The sequence below is a fragment of the Diprion similis genome, chromosome 2 (assembly GCF_021155765.1).
Source record: "Diprion similis isolate iyDipSimi1 chromosome 2, iyDipSimi1.1, whole genome shotgun sequence".
In the NCBI taxonomy this organism is placed as follows: Eukaryota; Metazoa; Arthropoda; class Insecta; order Hymenoptera; family Diprionidae; genus Diprion; species Diprion similis.
Window position 1 is genome coordinate 2,030,462 of NC_060106.1, and position 26,836 is coordinate 2,057,297.

Here is a 26,836-nt window from a genome sequence, read left to right on the forward strand (position 1 = left end):
AAATAAAAATAAAAGTATACTATTTCAAAGGCAGACGACAAATATATTAGCAGATAATTAAACTCATATACTAAGTATGGAGCTATGTCTCGGGCGACCAGTTTTCTTTGGCTTGTTGTTACTCGTACGTTGACTATCATCACCAGTGTTGAGATTAAGTTGTGCCGTTGAAGCTGTCGTTGACATTTCGTCTTCCGAATCTATAGGGCTGATTCTGATTGCCTGATACCATTGGTTAGTAAGATCTGTCATCTGGGATTTACAATCCTTCAATTCCTGCTGTGTGAATCGCCGAGTGAAGAATGGAATAAAAAATTTCAAGTCCCACCGTGCAAAGCCACGGATTCGAGATTGCAGAAATGAAACCTCCATTTCTTCCTCTGTAAGCTCTGACAAATGTTCTGAATCGATTGTTTGACCCTGGAAAATACAAATGAATATTTTATTTCAAGTTGGTCTGATACAATTTGAACTATGGAAATTGAATCCGGCCTACTATTAATAGGCAAATTACATAATATTAAAACATTAATTAACTCATCATGTTCTAAGTATGAACTGGGAGAGGAAGGTTTGAGTTCAACTGATGATCCTGGGACAGTTACGGATTTTCGTGTGGATGAAAAAAGTGGATCTTATAGTTAGACCGCCACCATTTTGGGCCGAAGCTGATGTATCACGTGGATATAATCAGTTTTGGCTAAATTAATGACAGAGGCATGCCTGATGTGGTACTCGTCAAATTCGGACCACGCATGTACAAGCCTGTTCATACGAGATGTTTCACGTAAATGGTAACACTTTTTTAAATTCGAATTGAAACTTTGCATACATGTTCCCTATAATATACAGGGGTGGAGGGGGGTGGCAATACAAGTCATCACATTCAACCAACAATGTTGATAAATGGTAAATGAATTCAACAAAAAAAGAATGAAGCTTGATTATAACGAACTCATTCATTAAAAATACGGGTATCAATGTCAATTCAAATCGATTATTCGCCCGTACTTTGATGCGTTTCATTTTGAACCTTGCACCTGCCGTCATAAAACAATGAGTTTATGTATTTCATTCATTTTAAGTAGAATAAGACGAATAGGTAAGAGGTAGCCCATCGAGTCAGGAGCTAATTAAATGCCGTGCCGCCGATATTAGAGTTACACCTCTTATTATCAAAACGGATGTCAATACCACGGTGAGACTGGGCTAAGATCGCCACAAACATCAATAAATTTAAAAAATTGAAAGTTAAAAATTAAGAGGTAATTAGGTGTTTGTTATCTGTTGTAACCCCGATTTTACAGCCTTATTATCTCAAAACTTGATAACAAATTCAGATGAAAATTTCACAAATCCATAAATGCTCTGTCTGACCCGAAACAATAAGGTTTTCAAAAAAAAGAAGGAAATCAAATATTGCAACTTGAAATCTTATCCAGTTTGAGAAACAATGCCCAAGTATCTTAAAATTTTTGCTGTATATCAAATTAAAATTCATGTTTTTGTAAATTTGATTTACCTGCTGCTCTTATATCTTACTTTTTATGGTAAACGTCGAGTTGAGGGTCTCATATGTTTCAAATTACCACGGTTTCCGCCGAATGTTCAGATATGAGAGCAGCAGGCAAGTCAAATCTTTTACGCCGAATCGCTGGATAAGAATTGAAGAAATAGCTGAAGTACTATTTTATATTATACTCTATTCACTGAGAGAATGACATGGTGACGAAGCCAAACATGTCAAATTCGGTCAGATCAAGCCCAATGCGCCGCCCACTTTACCCACTACAGGTAACCGAACGGGTCTCGCAGCTGGCTAGACCCGGCTGTAGTCAACAAGGGTACCCATGCAGGTATTCAAATCTAATGGGTAATTTCATGGACCTAGGAATCGTAAAGACGGTGGACAATTTACCTGTGGCAAAAGATGCATTGTCGTTCCTCGTTAATTGTATTAATAGTAATTGGAAAATACCGATGGCCTATTTCCTGGTTAATGTCATGAAAAGTGAGCAAAAATGCAACCTGATGAATCAGTATTTTTTTGTTTTGCGTGAAGTACGCATGAGAGTTATCAGTTTAACATTCGACAGCGCCCCAGTAAATATGCTGCAGCTGCAAAACTGCTCGGTTGTTCATTAACCCTTAGAGGACCGGGATCTGAGGAATCTCGAACAATCTTTTTTTTTACAGAAAAGTGATCAAAAATCCAGAACATTGGACCAACTTAAATTCAAATGTTGGTAGGTCAATGGCCTTACGCCAAATAGCGTATGCCGGTCCTCTAAGGGTTAAAGAATAAAACTCTATTGCAGACTTGGTTCCCTCGTCGTGTGACGGAAGGGAAAATTTACACATTTTTTAATCCTTGTCACATGTTACAAAATCGATTGTCAATGACAATGACGAATTCATATTATGATAATATTTCAAGAAGTTGCAAAAATTACAAGAACAGGAGGGCTTGCTCCATGGCAATGAATTGTGGGCATTGCATATTTAATTCGAACAACAAAAAGTGAAAGTTCGATTGGCAACACAAACGTTGAGTAAGTCTGTAGTAAACTTTTCACAAATCTGTAAAGATGACCTAAAGTTGACTGATTTTGAAAATTGTTCAGCCACTTTTGAATTCATAGAAATTTTCAATTATGTATTTGACATACTTAACTCTGAAAATTCGAGGGGATTTGCTTGTCAGAGACTACTAAACAAGTTCAATAAAGAAGAAATATTTATAAAATTAGACGAAATCGAAACTTACATTCTAGGTTTGAAAACTGCCAAAGATGGTATACCTGCTGTTGACAGCAGAAGAAATACTGATTTTCTTTGAGTAATTATCTGCATACGACGATTAAAGATGATTTATACAAATATTTGTCAAACTTCAAGATTACTCCGTTACATCCCTTGTTACAAACTGAGTCAAGATGATATCGAATTATTTTTTACCTGTATACGTTCTTGCGAAGGTCATAATAATAATTCAAGTGCTAGGCAGTCTCGCACAGTAATGAAAAAGATGTTGGTCCACACTGAACTTACAGCTGTTACCGGCAATTATGTTCCTTTAGAGGATGTCTCTATACTGCATTTTACAGCAAATAATAATTCATCGTCAGTAACTTCAATCAACGCTTCGAAGCCTACCGCTAGGTTATGTGGTTCTAATTCTTAGACGCTGACAGATATTGATATCCATTCGTACTGTCCAGAATTAAGAAGCATTTCGGAATTCTCGAAAAAAATAATCATTTGTATCTCTGGTTTTGTTGTAAAGTCTTTACTGAAAAACCTGTGTGGCGAAAGGTGTATAAATGCTTTGGCGATTGATAAAAATGACTGGTTGAAAGAACATTCGCTAATATTTCAGAAAAGTTTAGGATACCTTATATATCCTTTCTCTGACGTAATCTACGTGTGCAAAATAAGCGAACAGAAAATCTCTGGTTTTGTTGTAAAGTCTTTACTGAAAAACCTGTGTGGCGAAAGGTGTATAAATGCTTTTGCGATTGATAAAAATGACTGCTTGAAAGAACATTCGCTAATATTTCAGAAAATTTTAGGATACCTTATATATCCTTCCTCTGACGTAATCTACGCGTGCAAAATAAGCGAACAGAAAATCATATTCGCATTGCATGAGCCTCAAGGTAGTGTATCATTGAGTGTATCGTCGAAACAATTTCGCAGAAATAGTTTGGGCAATTCGATTTTGAAAGAACTCATTGGCAAGGACGGTATATTTTCTGATTTAGAAAACCATACAATTGAACAGACAGCTCTAGATAATCACCGGGCCCATCTAATTACGGCGGTTGTACAAAAATATGTAAGTATTTGATTATACTATGTATATTGGCAAAAATTTGCAAAATAATAAAAATTTAATAAATAGGCTCTTTAGAGGCCTGTAACATAATTCATTATCAATATCAAACTAATAACTAATATTCGGAATATGATATAAGAATATTTTCTGGTATTATTCAACGTATTATTAAGAAATACTGATATATTTTAATAAAATACTTTCTTCTTCAATTGCCTTTACCTAAATACCCTCTATTCCCATAAATGAACATCGCATTTAATCAATAAAATCCTGAATAAGATTGACGATTTTCATATTTGTGCTATATAGCACCAGTTTTCGTATATTACTAGGTAGCACCATGAGTGGGGGTTTCCAACATGGCGCCAAATGAAACCTCCTTTACGTCGAACGCCAGGTAGCCCAGTTGGTACGTCGAAAAAAACGGGTTAGAAATGCTACTGAACCGAGAAAGCTGATTTTCGGATATTGCGCGGGGGGGGGGGCGAGGGGGGGGGGGGGGGGGCTTGGAAAAGGTTAACTTCAAATTATGGACCAAGATTTCCTTCGAAATCTTTTTCCTATCGAAAAGGAAAAAATTCTGGTAGTGAAACTTGTTTTTTGCTGTTTTCTTCTTTGTTGTGATAGATATCAAAAAAATGCCAATTATCAAACTCGTAGAGCATGTTAATATCTGCAATATCATTTTTTTTTTTTTTAGACAAAAATTACGACTTTTAGCGCGCCGTAAAGTCGATAAGTCCGTGCACAGTTTCGATTTCGTAGCTCGGACGCGGGTTGCATTCATATCTCATAACGGATTCGCAGTTGTTGAGAGAATTATTGAGGTAGGTACAATATGAATAAATAATCCAGAAAAATTATGAATCACGTACATGAAATTTATGATGCAAATGCTTTTTTTTGTGTTGTGAAAAATAACATTTCCTTCACATTTCCCTTTGCATTTGCACGATATAAACTTTAAAAGTTCAGGTGGAGCGGGTTCGGCTATGTTGATAATTGGTTCAAGCCCATGATTTGTTCGTCGCCAACCCCATTCTCGAGGATCGTTGTAAAACCCAAGCCACGTTTGCTCCTGCAGATACGTACGGAATATATGCTGGCGGACCGCGCTTTTCGTTCATGGGAGTAGTGAGAGGTGGTTCAATTTATTTTTCGTCGTTTACTTGGCGAAGCGGTGGAATTGCAAAACATTAATGAGTATTCCGAGGAACACTTTAACCAGGACCATCGGAACGAAGAGAAATATAAATGTAAAGAACGGATCTCCTTGAATAGTTATCTTTTACAACATAAAAATGTATTTGCATAATAAATTTCATGTGTGAGGATTATAATTTTGCTGCCTCATTTATTTATATTGTACCTCAATAATCCCCTCAACAACCGTTACTCCGTTATGGCATATGAATACAAGCGCGCGAGCTACGAAATCGAAACTGCGCACGGACTTACCGACTTTACGGTACGCTAAGAGTCGTAATTTTTGTCTGAAAAAAATGACATTGCAGGTATTAACATGCTCTACAAGTTCAATATTAGATATTTTCCGATATCTATCACGAGAAAGAAGAAAACAGCACACACAAGTTTCACTACCTGAATTTTTCACTTTCTCGTCCGATATCTAAACAACGATAAACGGAAGGTGAAAAATGTATATGACCTAAATTGTAGAACGTAAAAAAAGCAACAAAAACATTAGGGTGGGCCAAAAAAAACTTTTAATTATTTTTTCTTTAGTTACCATGAAAATATCGTCCAAGATGACGAAAAAAAAATTCTGAAAAAGTTTGAGCTCTTAATATTAATATTAAGGGGTGGTGCATCGCGCTTTTCGATTTTCCGTAAGAATAACATGGCAAAAATGGTTCTTGCTCATTGGAGTTTTTGAAGTTTTTTTTGGCCCACCCTAAAAAACATATCCTATCGCAATTTTCGTATCTCTACGGAGCGTTTTCAGTTTTTTCGGTTCACTTGCATTTCCAAATGTATACATATAATGACTGGACTAAGGGGACCCCGCGCCCATACTCTCAGCTTATCTTCCGTCCTTACTATTCCTAGGTCCATGGTTAATTTCAAACCTAACGGCTGATTTCAAACCTAACAGTTCATTTCAAACCTAATGGTTGATTTCAAACCGTCGAGCGTCAGTCGTTACAAACTTGCGAGTGAGTTCAGACTTGTGTAATTCCAATTGTGGTTTTGACATTGAGGTTTATTAATACATTCGATGGCAAAAATTATGGACAAGAAAGTAGTATAAATTTATTCAAGATGTAATATGACCACGATGTTCATATTATTTCGAGTGATTTGGAAATCTGATGACAGTACACGAGAAGGTTAGTGTATACACTCGTTTAAATAAAACGTAATTGAGGAGAACTAATGTGTAAGTTTGTACAGTGTATAATTAGGTTTTATTTCCGTCAGGAAACATATCGAAGAAACTAAATTCTATGAGTTTTTATCCGGATTTTTTAAGGATTTTTCACCAATTTTTTATGGCAAAAAACCCAGTGGACTAGATCAGATAGGGGGGATTCTGTCCACCTTGGAAGAAGAAAATCTAAAATCGGTGTTGCAGCACTTTAATCATCTAATCCTTTAAACACCCAATCAGCTTTTGATTTTGAGGTATTTCACGCTTTGATTCTTTATTGTGACAATGCTGGCTTGAGAGGCGTTATGAAACGAAATTCTGATTTTTACCAGACTGCCAAGACGTCAAGGGCACTCAACCTTTTCAAAGAATTTTTATGTCCCGCTTGAAACTTCTTGAATAGTTTATGTTAATCAATTGTACCATTAATGTTATAATCGAAAATATCAGTAAGACGTCTTACCCATTCCCTAGTTTTACTGAGTGAAATGTCTTTATCTCTTCTCTTTCTTCTGCTACTGTTAATCCGCGTTTTCTTCTCTGCTCTGAGGAATTTTAGTAGAGGCATTGTCGATCCACCAAATATCAAGGTGGTGAACAAGACTATGATCAGTGTCGTTGTTATGATTACGTGACGAGTTTCATCACTGAAATCTAAATGAAGGGACAAAGCATACGAAATTGCCCCTCGCAGACCGCTGAACCACATTATGAACATCATTTTCTTCGTTATTTGATGTTCTCTAAAGCGGTTGACCAGAAGTGCAAGTGGGAAGATATTCGCAGCTCTCCCAATCAGACACAGAATTACAGACCAGACGACTAATGCTGGTTCTACCTGTAAAAAACAGTGAATAGTTTTTTAACACACAAAATAGGATTTCAGACGCCAGGAATTTGAAAATTGCTGCGCCGTTTTTTTACATTGTTGAAAAAACGAGATCAAATTTAGTAATTTTGTCGTAACAAAACATTCGGGACGAATCACTATTTCATATTTTCACAAGACTTTACAGAAACGAATATTCCAAAATATGAGTATGTTTTGTTTTATTACGGTTTACTGAATTTTAAGCAATTCCAAAATCACGAAGTAATGCACCCAGAATGAATCGTTATGATAACGTGACTAACTTCAACATGGTAAAAAAAAAAGGAAACGCAGCATAATAAACGTCGTCATTTTTGTACATCGTTTAAATAAAGAAATCTCAGCAAAATAAGCTCGTAATATATGATATATCTATTTTGAAACAGATTATTGAGGTCACAGATCTTTTCAAAACTTTGCACGGGAGTGGTCCCCAACGGCAGACTAAATTTTTAACTTGAGGAATTTTTACTATAAAGTTGAAGTTCACAGGGTTAGTGTAACTATGCATTTTTAGAAAAGAACGTTATTTCACAACTTTGCATCGTCTCAAGATCTGTGCACTGTACTAAATTAAAACATAGTCATATTTTGCAATCTCCGTCATGTTGAAGTCACACTCTATTTACAAAATACTAATTGTGTCAATATTCCATAACGCTGCAGTTAATAGTTTCAATTGTAGAGAGGTAAATTCAGACATTTCGGTGAACTTGAAAAATTAACGGTGACGCCGGGAATCCATCTCGGTATCCGAGAATGCTTTGACGTGTGTGAATCTAGCATATTATGTGCTAGCATTTCATAAAAAAATGGTTGTCCCTATAGTATTCTCAAAAGTTCTATAGTTCCTAATAGTTTTTATTAATAGTTCTGGTGAATTGATACAACAAAACTTATTTCAAAAACATGTAATGCTAGTGGCCGGAAGCTAGCATTTTATTAGTGCAAATGACGATTTCTATACACCACAAACGAAATGAAACAAATTTTACGAGAGTTCTTGATAGTTTTCAAGCAATTGGTATATGCGACTTACATTTTCCATTGTTTTTAGTCATGTTTTATAACATATGAACCGAACAACACCCAAAAATGTGAAATTCTGACTCATATTCCAACCCACGAGTTAAGTACGGAAGATATGACGATAGCACTTGCTCTTTCCAACTACGAGGAGTGGAGCTCCGGCCTCCCAAATTATTAACGTCAATTGTTTACAACAACTAACTCGAACGAGACCCAAAAAGGTGAAATGCTGGCTAATATTCCAACCCAGGAGGTAAGTGCAGACGATACTATGACAGCACTTGCTTTTTCCAACAACGAGACGTGAAGTTCCGGCCTCCCAAATTATTTACGTCAATTGTTTGCAACAGATGAATCGAACCGGACCCGAACAGGTGAAATGCTAGCTCATATTCCAACCCAGGAGTTAAGTACGGAAGATATGACGATAGCATTTGCTCTTTCCAACAACGAGGAGTGGAGTTCCGGCCAAAATAAATCGAACGAGACCCAAAAAAGTGAAATGCCAGCTCGATTCATTTGTTGTAAACAATTGACGTAAATAATTTGGGAGGTCGGCACCCCACGCCTCGTTGTTGGAAAGAGCAAGTGCTGTCATATTATCTTCCGTAATTACCTCTTGGATTGGAATATGAGCCAGCATTTCACCTTTTAGGGTCCGGTTAGATTCATTTGTTGTAAACAATTAACGTAAGTAATTTGGGAGGCCGGAACTCCAAGCCTCGTAGTTGGAAAGAGCAAGTGCAGTCATATTATCTTCCGTACTTACCTCTTGGGATCGAAAATGAGCCAGCATTTCACCTTCTTGGGTCTCGTTCGAGTTAGTTGTTGTAAACAATTGACGTAAATAATTTGGGAGGCCGGAACTCCACGCCTCGTAGTTTGGAAAGAGCAAGTGCTATCGTCATATCTTCCGTACTTACCTCTTGGGTTGGAATATGAACCAGCATTTCACTTTTTTGGGTGTTGTTCGGCTCATACGTTATAAAACATGACTCAAAACAATGGAAAATGTAAGACGCATACACCAATTGCTCGAAAACTAACAAGAACTCTCGTAAAATTTGTTTCATTTCGTTTGTGGTATATAGAAATCGTAATTCGCACTAATGAAATGCTATTTTCTGGCCGCTAGCATTACATTTTTTTTTAATCAGTTTTGGTGTATCAATTCACCAGAACTATTGATAAAAACTATTAGGAACTATAGAACTTTTGAGAATGCTATAGGAACACCCATTTTTTTAATAAATGCTAGCACATAATATGCTAAGTTCACACACGTAATGCTTCGCTGGAGACTTGCTCCACTAAACCACCTAGCCGCTCTGAGTACATTGTCGTTAACTTCTTTCATCACCCGGTATTCGAAATTTTTGTTATGTGTGCTTTGATAGTTATTTTATTGTCGATTTCGCCGCTTATAGTATGTACATTAAAGACCATACTATTTGTAGACAAATGAAGTACAGCTATATCACATAGAGGCATTATATTTCTAGAGAGAATGTGGTTACAGTATAGTACTTATTATACAGTATATACAGTATATATATACAGTAAAATATACATATACAATATAGAAAAATGTATTTCGAATATTTTTTTGGTTGACTTGAAAAATTAACGACGGAGCCAGGAATCGAACCTGGTATCCAGAGATGCTTTACCGAAGACTTACTCCACTAGACCACCTAGCCGCCCTGACCCCAGTGTCATTAATTTCTCTCATCAACCTGTGTATTCGAAATATTTGTTTTCGCGTGCCGTATTATATATATATATATATATATATACCGACGATATATTAAGTATTCGCGAGAGTTTATTTGTTAAATTCGAACATGTTGTTGACTTGAAAAATAAACGACTGAGTTGAGAATCGAAAAATGTCTCTATGTAATATAGCTGTACTCCATCTGCCTACAAACATCATGGCCTTCAATGTGCTATAAGCGACAAAAATGACATTAAAAAAAAGTTACAAGCTTCGACATCGTTGTTTCTGGATATGAAAGTTCACACAGTGATTGCCGGAGATTGCAGTCAAGTAAACTGTTTGTTCGCACTGTAAACAAATCATTTTCTATTTTGACTAGGTAGTACTTTTGCGGTATCGTGAATATTTCACTTATTACTAGTTGTGTAGGACAAATTGTGTCAGTAACTTGTCATTACAGATCCGAAACGATGTGTAATAGCATTGAGAAGACAGAGGGTAAGGTGCCAAACAATCAAAATGATCTCCTTCACTGACGGAAGGATGCTAATCCTGGCTGGCAGTTCAGATAGAGGAGGAAAGAAACTTGCGTTTAATTCTTATTGCGAATACTTTCAAAAAATGAAACGCTCACATAATAATTTCAAAAATTAACTTGACTCTCTGACCACGTAGTATATAATAAAAATATTAACAAATTCTTGAACTAGCTGATTCATTTGGCATGATATAAACCAATATTTTATTTCTTGTTAACCAAGTTCTGATCAAATTTGAGCTTGTACGTACCCGATGTCTAAAGCTGAACAACGCCAAGCCTAAGTAAGCAAAGACACAGGTCTCAGCAATGAAGGCCAGTGTTCGCATCGTTTGTTGCATCGTTATCTGCGTTACAGTTGACAAATTAAAGTGAGTGTAGTGCGACATCACGATTCCATTGAATAAGATGGCCATGATTCCTGCAATGCAATATATTCATATGTTCGTTGAACTTTGGACAATGTAATGGCTGATAAATTATTTGAAGTTTTCATTAATGAAGCTTAATCGGAAACTACTAATAGTCATTAGTCATTGCTAATATTGAGCTGTGATAATTATTCAACAAATGATGCAGTACCTCAGTATAACTATTTCCTGTATTTCAAAATGCCACCAAAAAGACGCCATTCCAAATGACAACCAAGAAATGCGCTAGCTCGCAAACAAGGGCGTAAAAAAACGTTATCTCAAGTTGTAGGAGAAAAAAGCGCTACCTCAAGATATACACTTATTTTCTTCGAAACTAGGTTTGCAGCACAGTGGCGCAAGATGTTAATTAAAAAACTTGCATAATATCCAATAAAACTTTGAAAAGATTGTAACGGTTAGCTGAATACACGAGCTACCCTCATACCTAGCGGTCAGATGCATCGATGATCACGAAGGCTTCCGAAACGTTCCGCAGGTGCCTAAGCGACGAGAGACAGAGACGACTGGATAACGGATATATACAGTGGGGAGTTCGTAATGTACATGACGTAAAGCAATTCACAGACGGACGCGCGAGCAGCGAGAGCAGCGGCGCGGTACCGTGGCTTTTAGTATAAATAGGAGTGTATCAGAGACACTTTAGCAGAATGGTAGCAAAGCGCTTCACCGTCTCACCTTATTGTCGAAATTCTCGGTGCCTGGCCTACGCGGCAGGTAGTTATTCAAATCACTGAGTTAGAGTCATTATCGGGACTCGGAAAATTTTAAGTATTTTACTTTTCGACAAAACTTCGAGTCAAAAAGATGTAGAATCTTCGAACTCTCTCTATTCTCTTTCTATTTTGTAGACATCGAATTGTATAGTTTATAAAATTTCTTCCTCACTTTCCCACATGACGACTAGGCGTTCATTTTTACTCGGATGCTTCCACATGTAACTGTGATCGCCACCCAATAATAACGTATATTTGAATGTGAGTTTATTTATTTTCCTTTTGTTCTCAGTTCTTTACCTTTACTTGATTATACTTGACTATTTTATTGACTTACAGATGCTATGACCTCTATCACTTTGTATAAAGATTATTTTTTTTTCTCAATATAATTTAACGACCCCCCCCCCCCCCCCCCCCCCCCCCCCCGCAAGGGCAGAAACCTTCTATGCATTTCATTATTTGATAACCGAAGACTCCGAGACACCCAACGTACATTCTAGTATAGCTCAGAATAGTTCAATCATCGAAATATAAGTTACAAGGAAAGGTCCCGAGGTGTCCTCTCCTGATTTCGTTCATTTTAGGGTACGATATTCGTCATCATAATCTAAGCGACACGTGTTTTTTCTTTTTTGGGCGTATAAATGGTTTAAATGGGTGAAATTAATCTCCAAATTTGGGCATCACCAGTAGCAGTTTCGCAATTTCGCATGCTTCCAGTTGAGATATTTGAATGAAACTGATTGGAGGATAATTCTCGTGGCGAATAATCAAAAATGCATTATGTCCGATTTGAATGCAAATAATTGTATTTGAAAGAGCAGAAAAAGTAGGGGGTAAGTACCACAGGGTATTATTACGCCCCGACGTATCGCCTCGGCGAACTTTTTTCAAATTCTTCTTTTAAAATTAAATTGTAACCAAATGGTATACCTTTGGTCCACTTAACAGTGCTTGGGAATTCTTTCAATGTTAGACAGCGTGATAAATTGCGCTGAATCTCATATTCGTGTGGCAAATATTTCCACCCCTCCTAGAACAAGTCACGTACTGTCCCCAGTATTAGGGTTAACTTTGTATCAGATTAACTGGTACCAAGAACTGAGCGATGGAACGTTGAGTCAAGACATCAAGGAGCTCAACTTAGAAATCTCTCTCTTTTTAAATTATACCTGTTCATCAATAATTAGGCTATACCACTTACTTTAGAAGGCCCAAATTAGAATGGAGTAATTGATATACAGTATGAATAACTGTGTGGGAAATCAAATTAAGATATCTTTTGTTAATATTTTAACGATTTAAATGACGAGTCCGAGAATCGTCGGAACACCGTCGAAGCAGTCGGAGTAATGCTGACCGTGTAAATTTGGGCACCAGGGGGTCGCCTTTGCACCTCATTGGCTAATTACAGTTGTAACTTGTTGCAACTGAAGGCTCTTAAGTCATATCTCTCGTCTGTTAAGTCGCGAAGTGCATGGACGTCAACCCGTATTAGTCCATAGAAGCAAGAGTAGTGATCGGAAAATCTTAATTGTGACTAGCCTAAAGTCTTCAGCTAATTCGTCAACTTACAAGCTTTCAATTAATATTGTGAATCGTGAGGACTTACCATCTCCTAATTTCCATTCTTTTCTGTACTTTGCTCATTCTCATTATTTCGCGAATAGACATTTTTATGGTAATCCATTTCCTTAAAAACTAATCAAGTTCGGCCCTGATTCGCAAGAATCAGATAGTATTAAGTAACCGTAGTAATAATTAACTTCATTATAAATTCTAATTAATAACCAAGTTCAATCAAATAATAATTCAAGCAACTTATACCAACCATTTTCTTATAATCAATCACAAGTGAAATATCGAACATTCAGGACAATAACTTTCGGCGTAACGTCATAAATTCAAAATTCATAAAGACAAAGTGGCTGAACAATATCATCGTCACTACTACTTGTTCGAATCCGAGGTGTGGCTCTACTCCAGATTACAACTGACCCAGACCAACTCTATCCGACGGTGCTCAGTCTCGCCGAACGACAACTCAATAGATAAGTCAATTCGAGCAGTTTATTCTCTAACATCTTTCAAGCTATTAATTTTACCAAATTGTCTGAATATATAATATTAATAGACAGTATATAATTGTTTTCTGAGATTTTAATATAGACAACTCATTAGTATTGGGATTTAGCTGGGAGTCTAATTGTAAGTGTTCCTGCACTCAATGAGAGTGATTATGTAGACTGTAGCTCCATCCAGTGCATTAATTTCCAAATTACAGTTTAATATAGATTGTCTTGCGAAAATTACAGAAATACGTTCATTTCTCTATACATCTGTATCGACTGATCGTGGAGGCACACCCGCGAGTATATCGGTGATCGAGGTAGGAGTCTATGTGTCCTGCACATAATAAGAGAGATTCTTCCAACTTAACCTCGATAAAATACGCCAATTATAGTAACATAGACAGCGCGTCCCTCCACAGACTGGTTAGTATAGTTGTATTGAATGTCAACATTCATTTTACATTAATCTAAAAAGAGAGATACAAATACAAATTATAACGACCATCTAGATATAATAATCGTTCAGGATAGATGTTCTTGATACCAGTTAATTATATCATTTAATATTAATAAACATAACATTTGCTGAACAACGTAAACCATTAAATTTTACTAGTTCTGCAGTTTCTCTGTATTTGAAACCAAATTCTCTCGTCAACGTTAACTTTATATAAATTCGAACACATTGTAAATTTCATTGTTCGTTTTTGGGTTTTTACACATCATTCATTTGTTAACATTTATTTTCCATAACCAAATTATATGAAGAATATACTTGATCTTTTACCAGTTAAATCATTCATACAATCATTTATTTTGAACGACGATCCTTCCCATTTTCATTTTTAGTATAAATTGGCCTCAAGTATTTAAACAACTCTCACGAGGGCCTGTATAGAACTAAGCAGCAACGTACCCACATATTACCGGCTTATCGCAAGGTAGATCGTTTCTTAGTTTTAATTTTTATTTGAATATAGTGTAAGATTTTTATTTTCTTTAAACGAATGATATTCACTACGGATCTTATCTGAGCATTGAACAGAAATAACAAAAGAAGGGGTGACCGAAGTGTCAGAAATTATCGAGGACAGAAATGTAATTCGTTACCTTTATATAACACATGCATCGGCAGAAGCGCGACCTGTCGAACTAGTAACCTAAAGTTAACATAAATTTACAGAGACGATATAGATATAAATATGCGAAGAATTGTTCGTTGAACCAAAGAGAAGGGAGAGGTACACTGTTCTATTATCACCACTTCTACCGGTGACGCTTGTTGTGCCGCTGATGGGCTCCTCCGCCAGTCGATTCAGGGGAAAGCACCCACTCGCCACACTCTCTAGATCTTTGCAGCACGGAGGGGAATGCAAGACTGCACAGCTGGTTGGCAAATCCACCAGGATCTTCGATGACAGCAAGATTACGGGCCAACGTCGTTGCAACTTCGTGGATCAAAATCGTGGATAGTCGGAATAAGCTTCGATCCCCGTGGCTCGGAGGATCGAGATCGACTGACTGGAATATTCTGCGTCCGAATTCTTCCTTCTCTCCCTCCTCTCTTTCCTCTCTCTCCTCTCTTTCTCTTTCCGTCTTCTCTCTTCTCTCTTGCTCTTTCTCCTCCTTTTCTCTTTATGCCTAATATTCACACAATAGTTACGTGGGAGCAAACATTGATTATTTCAAATCATCATTTGTAACCGCTCTTTCACGCCTCAACACCACGTAACAGTATCGTTTCTGCAAGTTTGGTTCTACAAGTGACAATCCAACAAGTTCATTTCTCCCGATTCGTTCCAAAAGGCTCGTTTCTACAAGTTGCGATTGTACAAGTTCGTTTCTACAAGTGGCGTCCCTACAAGGTCATTTCTGATACATTTATCTGTCAATTTCGTACACTTTGATTTTATTTTATTTAATCGAATTTATTTTAATTCAAATTATTTGACCGCCACTTGTAGAAATGAACGTTTCGAAACGAATCGGGAGAAACGAACTTGTAGGCATCAGCACTTGCAGAAACGAGGATCGCAACTTGTAGAAACAAGTTTGTAGGATCGGAACTTGCAGAAACACATCTTTCAGTTGTAGGATCGCCACTTGTAGAAACGAACTTGTAGAAACGGTCCTCTCCCATAAATACTGGTCTGCGTAAGATTTCGCGATCGTGAAATCAACTCTGCAAGAAAGCGGTCAGAAATTTGGGAAGGTGGTTTTTGTCATTACCGCAACCAGGTGTTATCTAAACGAATAAGCTCCTCAATGTTGCTTAAAAAGAGTAATATTACATAAGACGAACTGAAGCAAAATAGTACTAATTTAATGGAAACTTGGTTGCACATAATGCACATATATGTATAAGAGTAGTTCACCCCCTATGTGATATTACTTCGAAAATCGCAGAAGCACGTATCCCCTACTTTTTTCTACAACTCACAGATTCTTGAAATTTTGAAAATTTAAAAAATTTGAGTGTTAGCTAAGAGGAGAATCATTGCCACGAGTGCAAGGGCGAGTCGGAGCTAAGTTTGTCACAGGAAAAAGTAGAGGAAAAAATTTGAATAGGTAGGGCTCTAATTGGCACAAACTTAACACAACGTAGCACAATTTTCAAAATGTTGATATCTCAAAAGTTCTGGGCTGGTTGAAATTTAGTTTTTTTTTTTAATTTCTCTGAAACCTGTTTAAAAAGGCGGCGCAAAAAAACCGACTATTTTTTTTTTTTTTTTTTTTGAGTCTGGTCTGACAAAATGTTAGTTTTTGATGTTTTAAGAGCCCACTTCAAAGGACAGCGCAAAAAAAAAATTTTAAGAGGTCGCTTCAAATTTTTAAAAATGTCAAAAATCGTCAAAAAATTAAATTAAAAAAATTGTATTTTCAGTATTTTGTTTTATTTTTAATTCATGTTGTGGTGTATTTTTGTCGACTTTTTTTTTTACTATATAAAAGAAAAAAAAATTTATAAAATTTTAATACAAATATTAAAAGGTTATGTTTTCCTAGGCGTATTGCAATGGGAGTAGGTCTACTATACGAAACTTAAAAAATTAAATTAAAAAAAATTGCGTCTTTGCGGCGGTATGGCGGCTACTTGGAACCATCGGAACGGTATGGCATGGTGATTTCCGTGAATGGCTTTTCAAAGATGACCAGTTAAAAAAAAAATTAGCCTGTAACAAGTCTTGCAAAAAAAAAATTAAAAATCAACGCGTTCTAATTGGTATGGCGGGGTATAAGCACCACCGGAAAAGTCTGGCATTACGTTTCCGCCTACTTTTCTTTTTATAAACTACCGGAAAATATAAGAATTATCGTGTAACAAAGCGTTTGAAAATCCAAATTTATCCTACACGTTCGGTAGATCGCCACGCGATTACGCCCCGACGGCCAGTGAGTTAGCATCTATTTCGTCTTGTTCATTATACAATTAGACCCGTAGGGGGTCGCCATACCTGTAACAAATGACTAACTTTTTTGTGTTACCATCTCCCGGTCTACGACGTTGAACGTGCGATTTAGATACGTATTCGAGCAAATCATGTGAAATTATTTGTATTTATTACAATTAGGTAGATGTTCGTAATGGCCATATGAAAGGCATATCAGTTTTGAGTGTGAGGATAACGATGTTACCTCCCGGCCGATAACTACGGCGGTGCCCTCTTTGCGCCCTACCTTTACCAACGTACAGTTTCCATAGTGCCTTACGCGCACTTACCATAGTTCTTAGACCAGTACGGACATACATAGTTACCATATTAACGTGCAATTCTCTTATATCGATAGTTCTAATACGCCATATTACCCGTTATTTCATCATCCACGCTAATATTTACAAAGCACTAAGCAGCGTATACATATTGTTCCGCATTTGACCATTATACCTTCCAACATTAACCTTCAAATAAAACCCTTAATTTATGATCTCAGCTGCAAGGACTTAAAGTAATAAACACTTGCAATAGATTTCAAACTCAACACTTAATAAAGATAACTTTTTACACTAAACATAGGAAGTGTGGGAAGAGAAACCATGCATAGCTCTCAGACAGATAAGCCCTTATTCATAGAACTAAGGGTAGCGCCTTTGTTTTAACGACAATGCGACCAATTAGCGCTTCACCACTTTCCTCCCTGAAACCAGTCATCTCACGCTAACCTCCCGCCAAGATATTACTCACTAATTAGAATCAAACGCTTCCTACTTTCCCATCTTTCAACCCCGATTTAGAGCAGAACACAGAAGAGATATCACATAGAGAATATTTAAACGTTGAACAGAACAGTCAGAGAATCGAATCATAGAATAATTAAACTCAGAGCCTCCTAGACTTAGCAACAGTTTGTGGCCGTAATAAGTGATAATCATCAGTTTATATTGTTTACATTTTATGCATACAACAATTGTAAAACTTAATATTAAGAACTTGAAGGTGATTATGTAAATAAACGTGTATTAAACCCGAGTGTTGTCTTCAATGATTATTTCAATCACGCGTAGTGATGGTTGGCTGGACGCGCATTGAAAAAACTCTTAGGATTTGGGTGAGCTGAACGAGAAGACCTGAGGAGCAGATCAGTAGATTTCTGAGACTCGTGTACATCGAACTACGTAAGTCAAGAGTATAACTTGTAACGTGGCATTTTGGATACCCGTTCCAAATAGCTCCCTGAACTCTGGACGGGACCCAAGATAAAGTCTTTGTCGTATCGAGTATCAAGGGATAGCAAAAAGAGCGGCAGAACTGGAGTCCCGCATCTGAGATTCCGAGAGGGCACACTGTAGCGAATAGCGAACAAGGTATCACACACTTTTTGATTCTTTTGTTTTTCGAGTTTCAACGGCATCAAGCAGGAAGTCGGTGACTATTCCGAGGCAATTGAGAACTAGCGGAACAGCAACGATTTCGAAGGAAGGATGTCGAGGCTGCGGAGGGGAAACCATCATACAACTACGCAGAGGACAAAATTGCGATCTAGCGTTAAGTTCTGCGTCGCGATGCTCCCCCAGGTACTCGATGATGGATCAATTGTTACGTATTCTTGCGCGTATGACGTCATATAGCGCGTAGCGTAGCGAAACCGCTGTTGCGGCATGTCATTCGATTTTGAACTGACTTTAGTTCTAGCAGTTAATTGCTACAGTAGCGGAATAACGGCTTGCCGAATAACGGATAGCCACTTTTCATTTGCAGTATCGACACGTGCTCGAAATTCGTTTGCCGATTCTTTTGCTTGGTAAGCCTGAGTTTCGTGTTATAAAGTTGATTCAAATTTGAGTTTCTTCAGAATGTTGAGTAGAGACACGGTTTCGGATCGCGCCTGATCCACTCGTAATTTGCGTACAGCCTAATTCGCTCGCCTCTGAGATTGAGGGTTCGAATTAGCGAACGGATTATTGTCAAATTTTGAACCTGGGTGTGTTGCAGTTACGTTGAGTTGAGCTTGCGTTTGTAAATTTCGATTTAGTTTACGATTAAGGCCCAAAATTCGGTTGCATTTGAGTCATGCAACGGTTGAGTCGCCGTTGCGGTTGAGTCCCCGTCGCGGTTGAGTCCCCGTCATTTTTAATCTGCGAGTACGTTTGATGTATGATAAAGTAAGAGATATGTCAAATCATACGGAGTAACTTTCGCTTCAGTAAACTTGAGTTGAGAATGTTAGATTTAAGGCCCCGCTGACCTGGCATGTCATATATATATTTCGTGACGTCAGAAGCGGGGAAATTGGGTGAAAACGCCTATACGAATCCTGCGATAACGAGAGTATGAATCTTACTCGGAAATATTTTAAATCGTAGCTTGAATAATAGTGTACGTGTGAATCTCAGTCACTGCTCAGGCAAATCGCTGATAATGTTTATAATAAAGAATGATGAAGTGAATAAAATCACGCGACAACAAACATGACCGGTCGGAGCTACCGCATGTTGAATATTCACTAATTGCACTGTTCCACAATTTCTTTCACCCTCGCCAGGGAGATTCACACGTACAAAAGCACACACGTTATCCGGGAAAACTTGTACTATCAGTTATTTTTTTGTAAACATGGCTCGATTCGTATAGGCGTTTTTCATGTGACAGCAGCCCGTTTATGGTCCACAAGAAGTATGTTCCGATCTGTAACTGACATCATTGGTTGGATCTAACAGAACAAGCCAATGAAATCAACGGCCTTAGTTCACCGTTCAACGTTCAGAGGCGCTGCACGTATTTATGACGTCACGATTTGATATTTTCAAGTCACTTCAGCGGCACCTTAAGTTATTCTAGTGGTTTCGTTTAGTCATTCATTTCCAGGTAACCTCGCGGTCACACCGAAGCTCCGAGTCGGGTATTAGTGAAAATACCGTCCGTTCGGGAGGCGGATCGGCACGCCGCCGAAAGATGAGTCGTAGTTTCGGTTCGTAATTCGTTCGAAAAGTCATTCACTTTTCGTAAATGATCTCCCTCAGTGCCTCTCGCGATGTCGATATTTGCTTTATGCAGATGACCTTGTGATCTATCTCAGTTGTTTGCCGTCCGATATGTATGAAGCGTTAGCCGCGGTCAATGCTGACATCGAGAGCGTCTGGTCGTGGAGTGCGAGGAACCGACTTAGCCTGAATGTTGATAAAACTAAAGCTATGGTCATTGGTAGCTCTGAATATATAAACGCGATATCTGCAATGCAGCTTCCTTCTCTTTGTCTAGGGGGTCATCCAATTGACTTTGTAACCAGTTTTAGGTATCTTGGCGTTATAATAGATCGGACACTGTCATGGACCGAACACATTGCTGAAGTGTGCAAGCGTAGCGCGTCTACTCTATATCGACTGAGGATGACAACCTATGATGTGGATGTAGTGCTTAAGAAGCGTCTGGTTGCATCCCTTGTTTTTCCAATAACTGACTATTGTGCAGGAGTGTTTACTAACCTTTCTGAGGGCCATGATCGTAAAACTTCTATGGCACTTAATAATTGCATGCGCTATGTATTCCGTCAAACGCAGTTTGTGCACATCTCTGAATTTCGACGAAGACTCGGGTGGCTCACCATACACAATCGCCGATTATACATTCTTGGACGTATTTTTTATAAGGCCATACACAAAGGGCTTCCTGGCCTTTTTGACTACTACCAGCAAAGCCAACATGCTTCACGCCGCCGTGACCCATCGCGAACTGACACCCTCGTTCTACCCGCAGCACGTACGGTTACGTATTAAAAGTCTTTCGCGTATGTTGGTGTTACATTTTGGAACTCATTACCTCCGGGAATCACCTCAGCGTCCACCCTGCCTGTTTTTCGAGCTAGACTACTCGAACACCTGCGTGTGAAAGAGGCTGAATGTCTGTGACACATGTGATATGTGTGTAACACGAATGAAACCGACTAATGTTCTGTATGGTGTAAAATGTATGACGAACGGTGTGTACGGTATGTGGCTCCCCCTTGTGGGTGTATGTATGCTTTTTGACGTATGCTGTAATTGTATTTGTGCGAGCTTTCGCAGGCATGATTATTTTGATCATTTTATTTTATTTTATTTCATATAATCATGCGTATTGTTTACTGTTCACCGACCACCTTTGATTGCATAATATTTTTATATGATTTTTTTTTGTTGTATATATATATCTATGGTTGCTAGGGGGCATTGCTCCGCAATCAAATAAATACGCATCTCCCTCTCCCGCTCCCTCTCTCCAAAAATTATCCCTCCCTCTCCGCGGTGCTAAGCTGCTGAGTGTATTAGCCGAGGTCTAGCGAAGATAAAGATTTCGAGGCGTGTCAACCACGCCAGGCGCCCAACAAAATTTTACGACGTTTTTCGCAAGGTTACTTTTTTTCAGAGATCATCGCGGGTGCCAGTTTCATTGTGAACATGGTAAGTTTTCGGTCACGTCTCCGGGTGGCCGAGAGCAATAAAAATATGCGTCGCAAACTAAATCATGAAACGAATCAGAGTCAACTCGCAACGTTCCCCTCAAAACGGAACGACGATACGAAATTTGCGTGTATAACATAAAATTTATCATTGTCTACCTCTGACGAAATGTCCCTACCGAAGCATAATTAGAAAGCGATAGTGAGTTCCCTTGACAAATTACTTTGAAGTACATTGTTCTGCTTTCGACTTAAGAATGTTATTGTCAGACTTTCCGTCAAATGTTGGGAATACTTATTTAAGCAATGTTCATTGATTTCTCCAACTTATCTTGAAATTATGTGTATACTTTCTCGGTGTCGAAGGTTAATAAAGTAAATAATATTGGGCCTGAGGGGGGACTCTCTTCAAAAAACTAAAATATGTTAATTGAATACGGTAACATAGAAGACATGACTAAAATTTCTTCCACAAAAAAAATAAATTTATTAAAGAAGACTCAAGTTTAATTACTTTATGAACTTCATAATGAGATGAAACTTTCTCAACAAAAGGTAAAAACTGAACCGCAACAATGGTAGAATTGAAATTAGGTTTCCATAACTAAGGTATTATCCATTAACAACAATCAGAATCCAAAGTGGCTGCCTGGTCATTGTGTAAATAATGACAAGGTCTTATTAACTTTCACATCATAATCCAACGTAATCAATCATTAGTTCAATTTTAAATGCTTTTACCACCCTTCAAAAAATTTCTTTCGATGCTTAAACTCCTAAAGGAGTTCCTTCAATGGTGGTAAACATTTCAAATTTAACTAATTATTGATTACGTTGGATTATGATGTGAAGGTTAACAATACCATATCATTATCTACATGATGACTGGGCAGCCACTTTGGATTTTGATTATTTTTAATATATAATACCTCGGTTATGGAAACCTCATTTGAATTTCACCATTGCATGCTGCAGTTCAGTTTTTATCATCTTGAAGTTAGTAACGTTAGCGTAACTATTCATGCTAAACAAAAACCGTTATTTCGCGATTTTGGAACTGCTTGAAGTTCAGTAAATAATAATAAAACCAAATATGTTAATATTTTTCAATTTTCGTTCCGTCAAAATTATTGTGTAAATAAGAAAATAGTGATTTTACCTCTGATATTCCTCCAATGTTTCGTTACAATAACGTATCACGAAGGTGATACTCTGCATGTATGGAAATGGGACGAAGATGATAAAGAGTGAGTGTACAGATCTTCGTGACCATTCTGGATGATAGGTAGACATAGCTCAACATACCACATAAGTTGCAGACGATTTTTTGAATCTCATTTTCTCAAATTACAACCTTACGAGATAATGGAAAGCAATTTTCGAAATAATCGTTTTTTATTTTACAGGACCTCTGACGTTAAAGGTCGATTGAAGTGCTGGGTACACGCTTGATTTTGAGGAGGCCATCAGTTTCACAGTAAAAGATGCAAAGCACGTAGAATTGTTCAGTATAATTATTGAGTAGTCCTTAAAAAGGTGATTTTGAATCTGAACCGGCTCTGCACTCCAACCGGCTCTCGGTTCCAAAAAGGTGAAGAAATAATTATTAAAAAGTTTCAGTGTTCTAGTTCAACTAAAAAGAGCGCCTGTGAGCATAAATTCATTTTGAGATTCGAATTTGGACAGAAACAGCTAGTAATCACTAACAATGATAAATCGCTATGAAAAATAAAATGTTACATCAGGTATTTGACTAGTATTTCCATTGTAGCGAGGAAATAAAACAAATCATAGCATTGTACGTTGACACTCCCGAAACCATTCAAACCTTGGCAGAAAAATTCTTTGACTATTGTAGATAAAATAAAAGACCAATCATTTGTAACTTAATTACAAATTAGTCAGTCATTATTCCCGATTCGCACCCATTATTCATTACTTGAAGTTGGTGATCGATTATCATCGGCGAGTGTTTTTGTTACTCTCCAATATTCGAAGACGTTTTCTAAGTTTTGTTGCAACCCAACTGGAGAGAGATCTTTTTAAGATCAGCTTTTTGAGGACCACCCGAATGATATGTGATATTTTGTTAAACTATTTTTGAAAACATTTTTGCAAATTTTTATAACTATGATATGGCAACGATCGTAAGATTTATTTATAATCATAAGTTACGAAAAAGACTGTGATCTCTGCAAGGAATGTAGTGGCATAAAAAAATTGACAAGTAATTATCGTGTATACTTTGATACAAACATAAATGCGTAGTTCTGTGTTATTTCAAAATAATGGATCTATTAGCTAATGCTAATTTTTTACAGGCTATCGTACGGCTATAGTATTATGTCAAATAATAAAAAATCCCGGTGTCAGCAAATATTACTTATATGAATGATCAACAAGTTTGTTATTGACTTATATTTTTGTATTAATCGTAGTGTTAGATGTGAAGTAGTTTTCTGTTCTGGAAAAGAACACAGTAATATAATTAAAAAAATATACTTTATTACGACTGAATCGGTCTTTGCTACCAAAGGAATGGTGTTCTGCACATGTTCTCGTTAAAAAAAAAATTTCAGAAAAATGGGACCCCATAGGCATCATGAATAATTTAGCACATATGTACGCTCATGATCAATGAAGTTCCTACATTGATCACTAGTTAACTCTACCATCGACTAACAAATATGGCAGCCACTATTCAACTATATGCTCTAAAGTCTTGGCTCATACTGTGTTTACATTAATGCTCGTGCGATTGCAGCTCTCGTATTTGGATAAACGGAGCACTCGCTTTTTGCCGCTCACGCTACAAACTTCACACTCTCCAGAAATCATCCACTTTTCGCACTAGTAATACAATATACTATTCCACTTACACATGGATATTATTAATATTTTCAATAATTGTGCACCTATAAATTACCTTCCGCATACTCTGCAATGAAGAAGCTGTCAAAATTCGTGTCAATTTTCCTCAGTTGTTGGTGGAATGAACGATAACAATAGAGTGACTAATTCAGTAAGTATATACAACTGCTACATGGTCTTGAATTGATTTAAGGATTCCAGATATTGTAGTTTTGTGTGCTCGATTTTTTAATTTCCTTTCTAATTTTTAGATATAGGCAATAAAAATATTATCAAAATACGAAATCAAGAATAACTTTCACGATAATGTTTAATTACGTGCATTAAGCTTCGAACAATAACTGCGATTGCGTGCTTGTCTTGCTTGCAATAAAACCTTCTTTTGAATTAGCCGCTATTTTCTCGGTGGTGAAAGCATTTTTACGGATAGCTGAAATGGTTTTACATGGTGAAACAGGTCATTTTTCTTTTGGAAATTTTATTTCATGAGATTCATCGATCTGTGATGCTCTTATCAGATTTTTCTTTCTTAAGAGGATCGGTTCAGCAATAAATTATATAAAAATTTCTTTTCCATGATTCCCCTTGTAAATAGCATTTGATTTCGTAGATTTTTCTTTTGAGGGCTTTTACTTCACATAAGTCGTAATATATTCCACACACAATAATGAAATGCAGAGAGGGAAGCGGAGGCACATCGATTCCGATCCAGCTACAACCCTTTGATGAAAACTCACAACTTAGCTACAACCTTTTTCAAAGCTCTACCATGTTTAACATTGGGACGACACATACCTAAATCTCGACAAATTTTCAGTTCAAATAACTATCGGCGACATTTATATAAATCTTAGGCTGTGTCTTCTACTTTGATATTCTTAAATCACCAGAATTGATGTAAAGTAGTTGGAACCAATTTTTACAATGACTTTCATTAATGACAGTAGTTTCCAAAGATTGAAGATATATTTTTCGTTTTAATCTTACCTGATAAATGTATTCCTTCTGCAAGTACATATGGTGCATAGGTGAAGACAAGCATTATCCCAAATTCAAGGGATGGATTTCTTCTCAAATCAACATGCTTCAGGAGGAGGGCGCTAATGAGGGCAAACACAACGCCAATTCCAGCGGAGGCAAAGAACATCAAACAGAACCTGTTTATTCCCAATATAATTGCTTCGCTAGTGGTAGCTGCGTTGTTTGACTCAAGTACAGAAGTTGTTAAAACAATTGAAATAGCGTCATTGAGAATGGACTCTCCAAAAACCAACATGTTCAGGACTGGATCCACATCAAGGGCATGAAAAATAGCAACTGTCGCAACTGGGTCAACAGCAGATATCAGAGAACCAAATGCAAAGCTTTCAACAAAGCTCAGCTTGTAAGCAACTTCAGCAAGGCCGAGGAGATAAATACCGGCACCAATAACGAATGCCGATATTGCAGTACCAACAATGGCAAATACCAAAATGCTACCAATATTTTGGAAGAAGTTTCCTTTGTGCAAATTGTAACCAGACTCAAATATGATGGGAGGTAAAAGCACAAGAAAAAATGCAGTAGGAGAGAACGCTTCCTCTTTGTGCCAATTAGCTATATTTTGATTTGACATCAGATTGATTATCATTCCAATTGCACCACCGAGAAACACTATAACCACAGATTCTGGTAAGTACCGGAAGTTAGTCTGAAGCATTAAATGGATGAGTAAGATTCCAAGCGCTAAGACGCAGAGTACAAAAAATATGGACATCGAACTATTGTGTTCCTCTTCTGCAGAGCCTCTATCTGGCAAAACTGGTTCAACTGATGCGACAGTTGTTGTACTAGTATTAGTCATATTTGCTGTTTCTGAACTTTGAGCAATTGTCGTGAGGTCCAAAGTCATGTTTGCTGAATTTTTATCATGTAGCACAGTCGATATAATTGAATTATCTGTGGTGAGAATTCCTGAACGATTTTCTAAGGTTTTAGCGGTTTCAGAGGCAGTGTTTATCCGTACTGGCTTTGTACCAGTTATTGGCAGCTCCGTTGCTGCGCTGGCATGATTGCTGGCTAAACCAAGTTCGATATCCTGATTATGCGAATTGTCTGTCTGATTGATTGAAGCATGAAATTTGGGAACCTTTAGATTTGGCAGAATACTGTCATCTTCGGGCTTGAGAATGACTGAAGAAGAGAATATATCATCAGTAGTATTCAGCGCATTTACATCTTTGAGGTTAGGGTTGTCATCTTCAGGTGACACAAAATGTAACTTGTGAAATAACAGTAATATTATGAACACAATATAGCCCATCCAGGGAATCCTAATAAATCTAGGATTCGTGTACATTATTTTCTCGTTACACATCACACAAGACCGTAGAAAGTAAAGATTTCCTCAAATAAACTTGGATTTGACATATGCACGGCCACCGATTATATAATATCGTTTCTCACTGGTTGCACTACAGTACTCTAGATACGCTGTG

General features: G+C 37.3%; 1 protein-coding gene across 1 annotated transcript; it reads right to left on the minus strand.

Moving 5' to 3' along the window:
* Positions 1-26,836, minus strand: LOC124413038 (sodium/hydrogen exchanger 8). Its single transcript, XM_046893354.1, has 4 exons — positions 25,347-26,836; positions 10,643-10,812; positions 6,697-7,071; positions 1-420 (listed from the first exon to the last, which is right to left on the minus strand). The coding sequence occupies exons 1-4, from the start codon at positions 26,713-26,715 to the stop codon at positions 64-66; spliced, it is 2,271 nt and encodes a 756-aa protein (XP_046749310.1). The 5' UTR covers positions 26,716-26,836; the 3' UTR covers positions 1-63.

Coding starts and splice junctions, on each gene's coding strand:
- LOC124413038 (XM_046893354.1), bottom strand. CDS start 26,715: ATGTGTAACGAGAAAATAATGTACACGAATCCTAGATTTATTAGGATT. Junction 10,813..25,346: donor AGAAGGAATACATTTATCAG/GTAAGATTAAAA, acceptor ATTGCATTGCAG/GAATCATGGCCATCTTATTC. Junction 7,072..10,642: donor TGTTCAGCTTTAGACATCGG/GTACGTACAAGC, acceptor TGTTTTTTACAG/GTAGAACCAGCATTAGTCGT.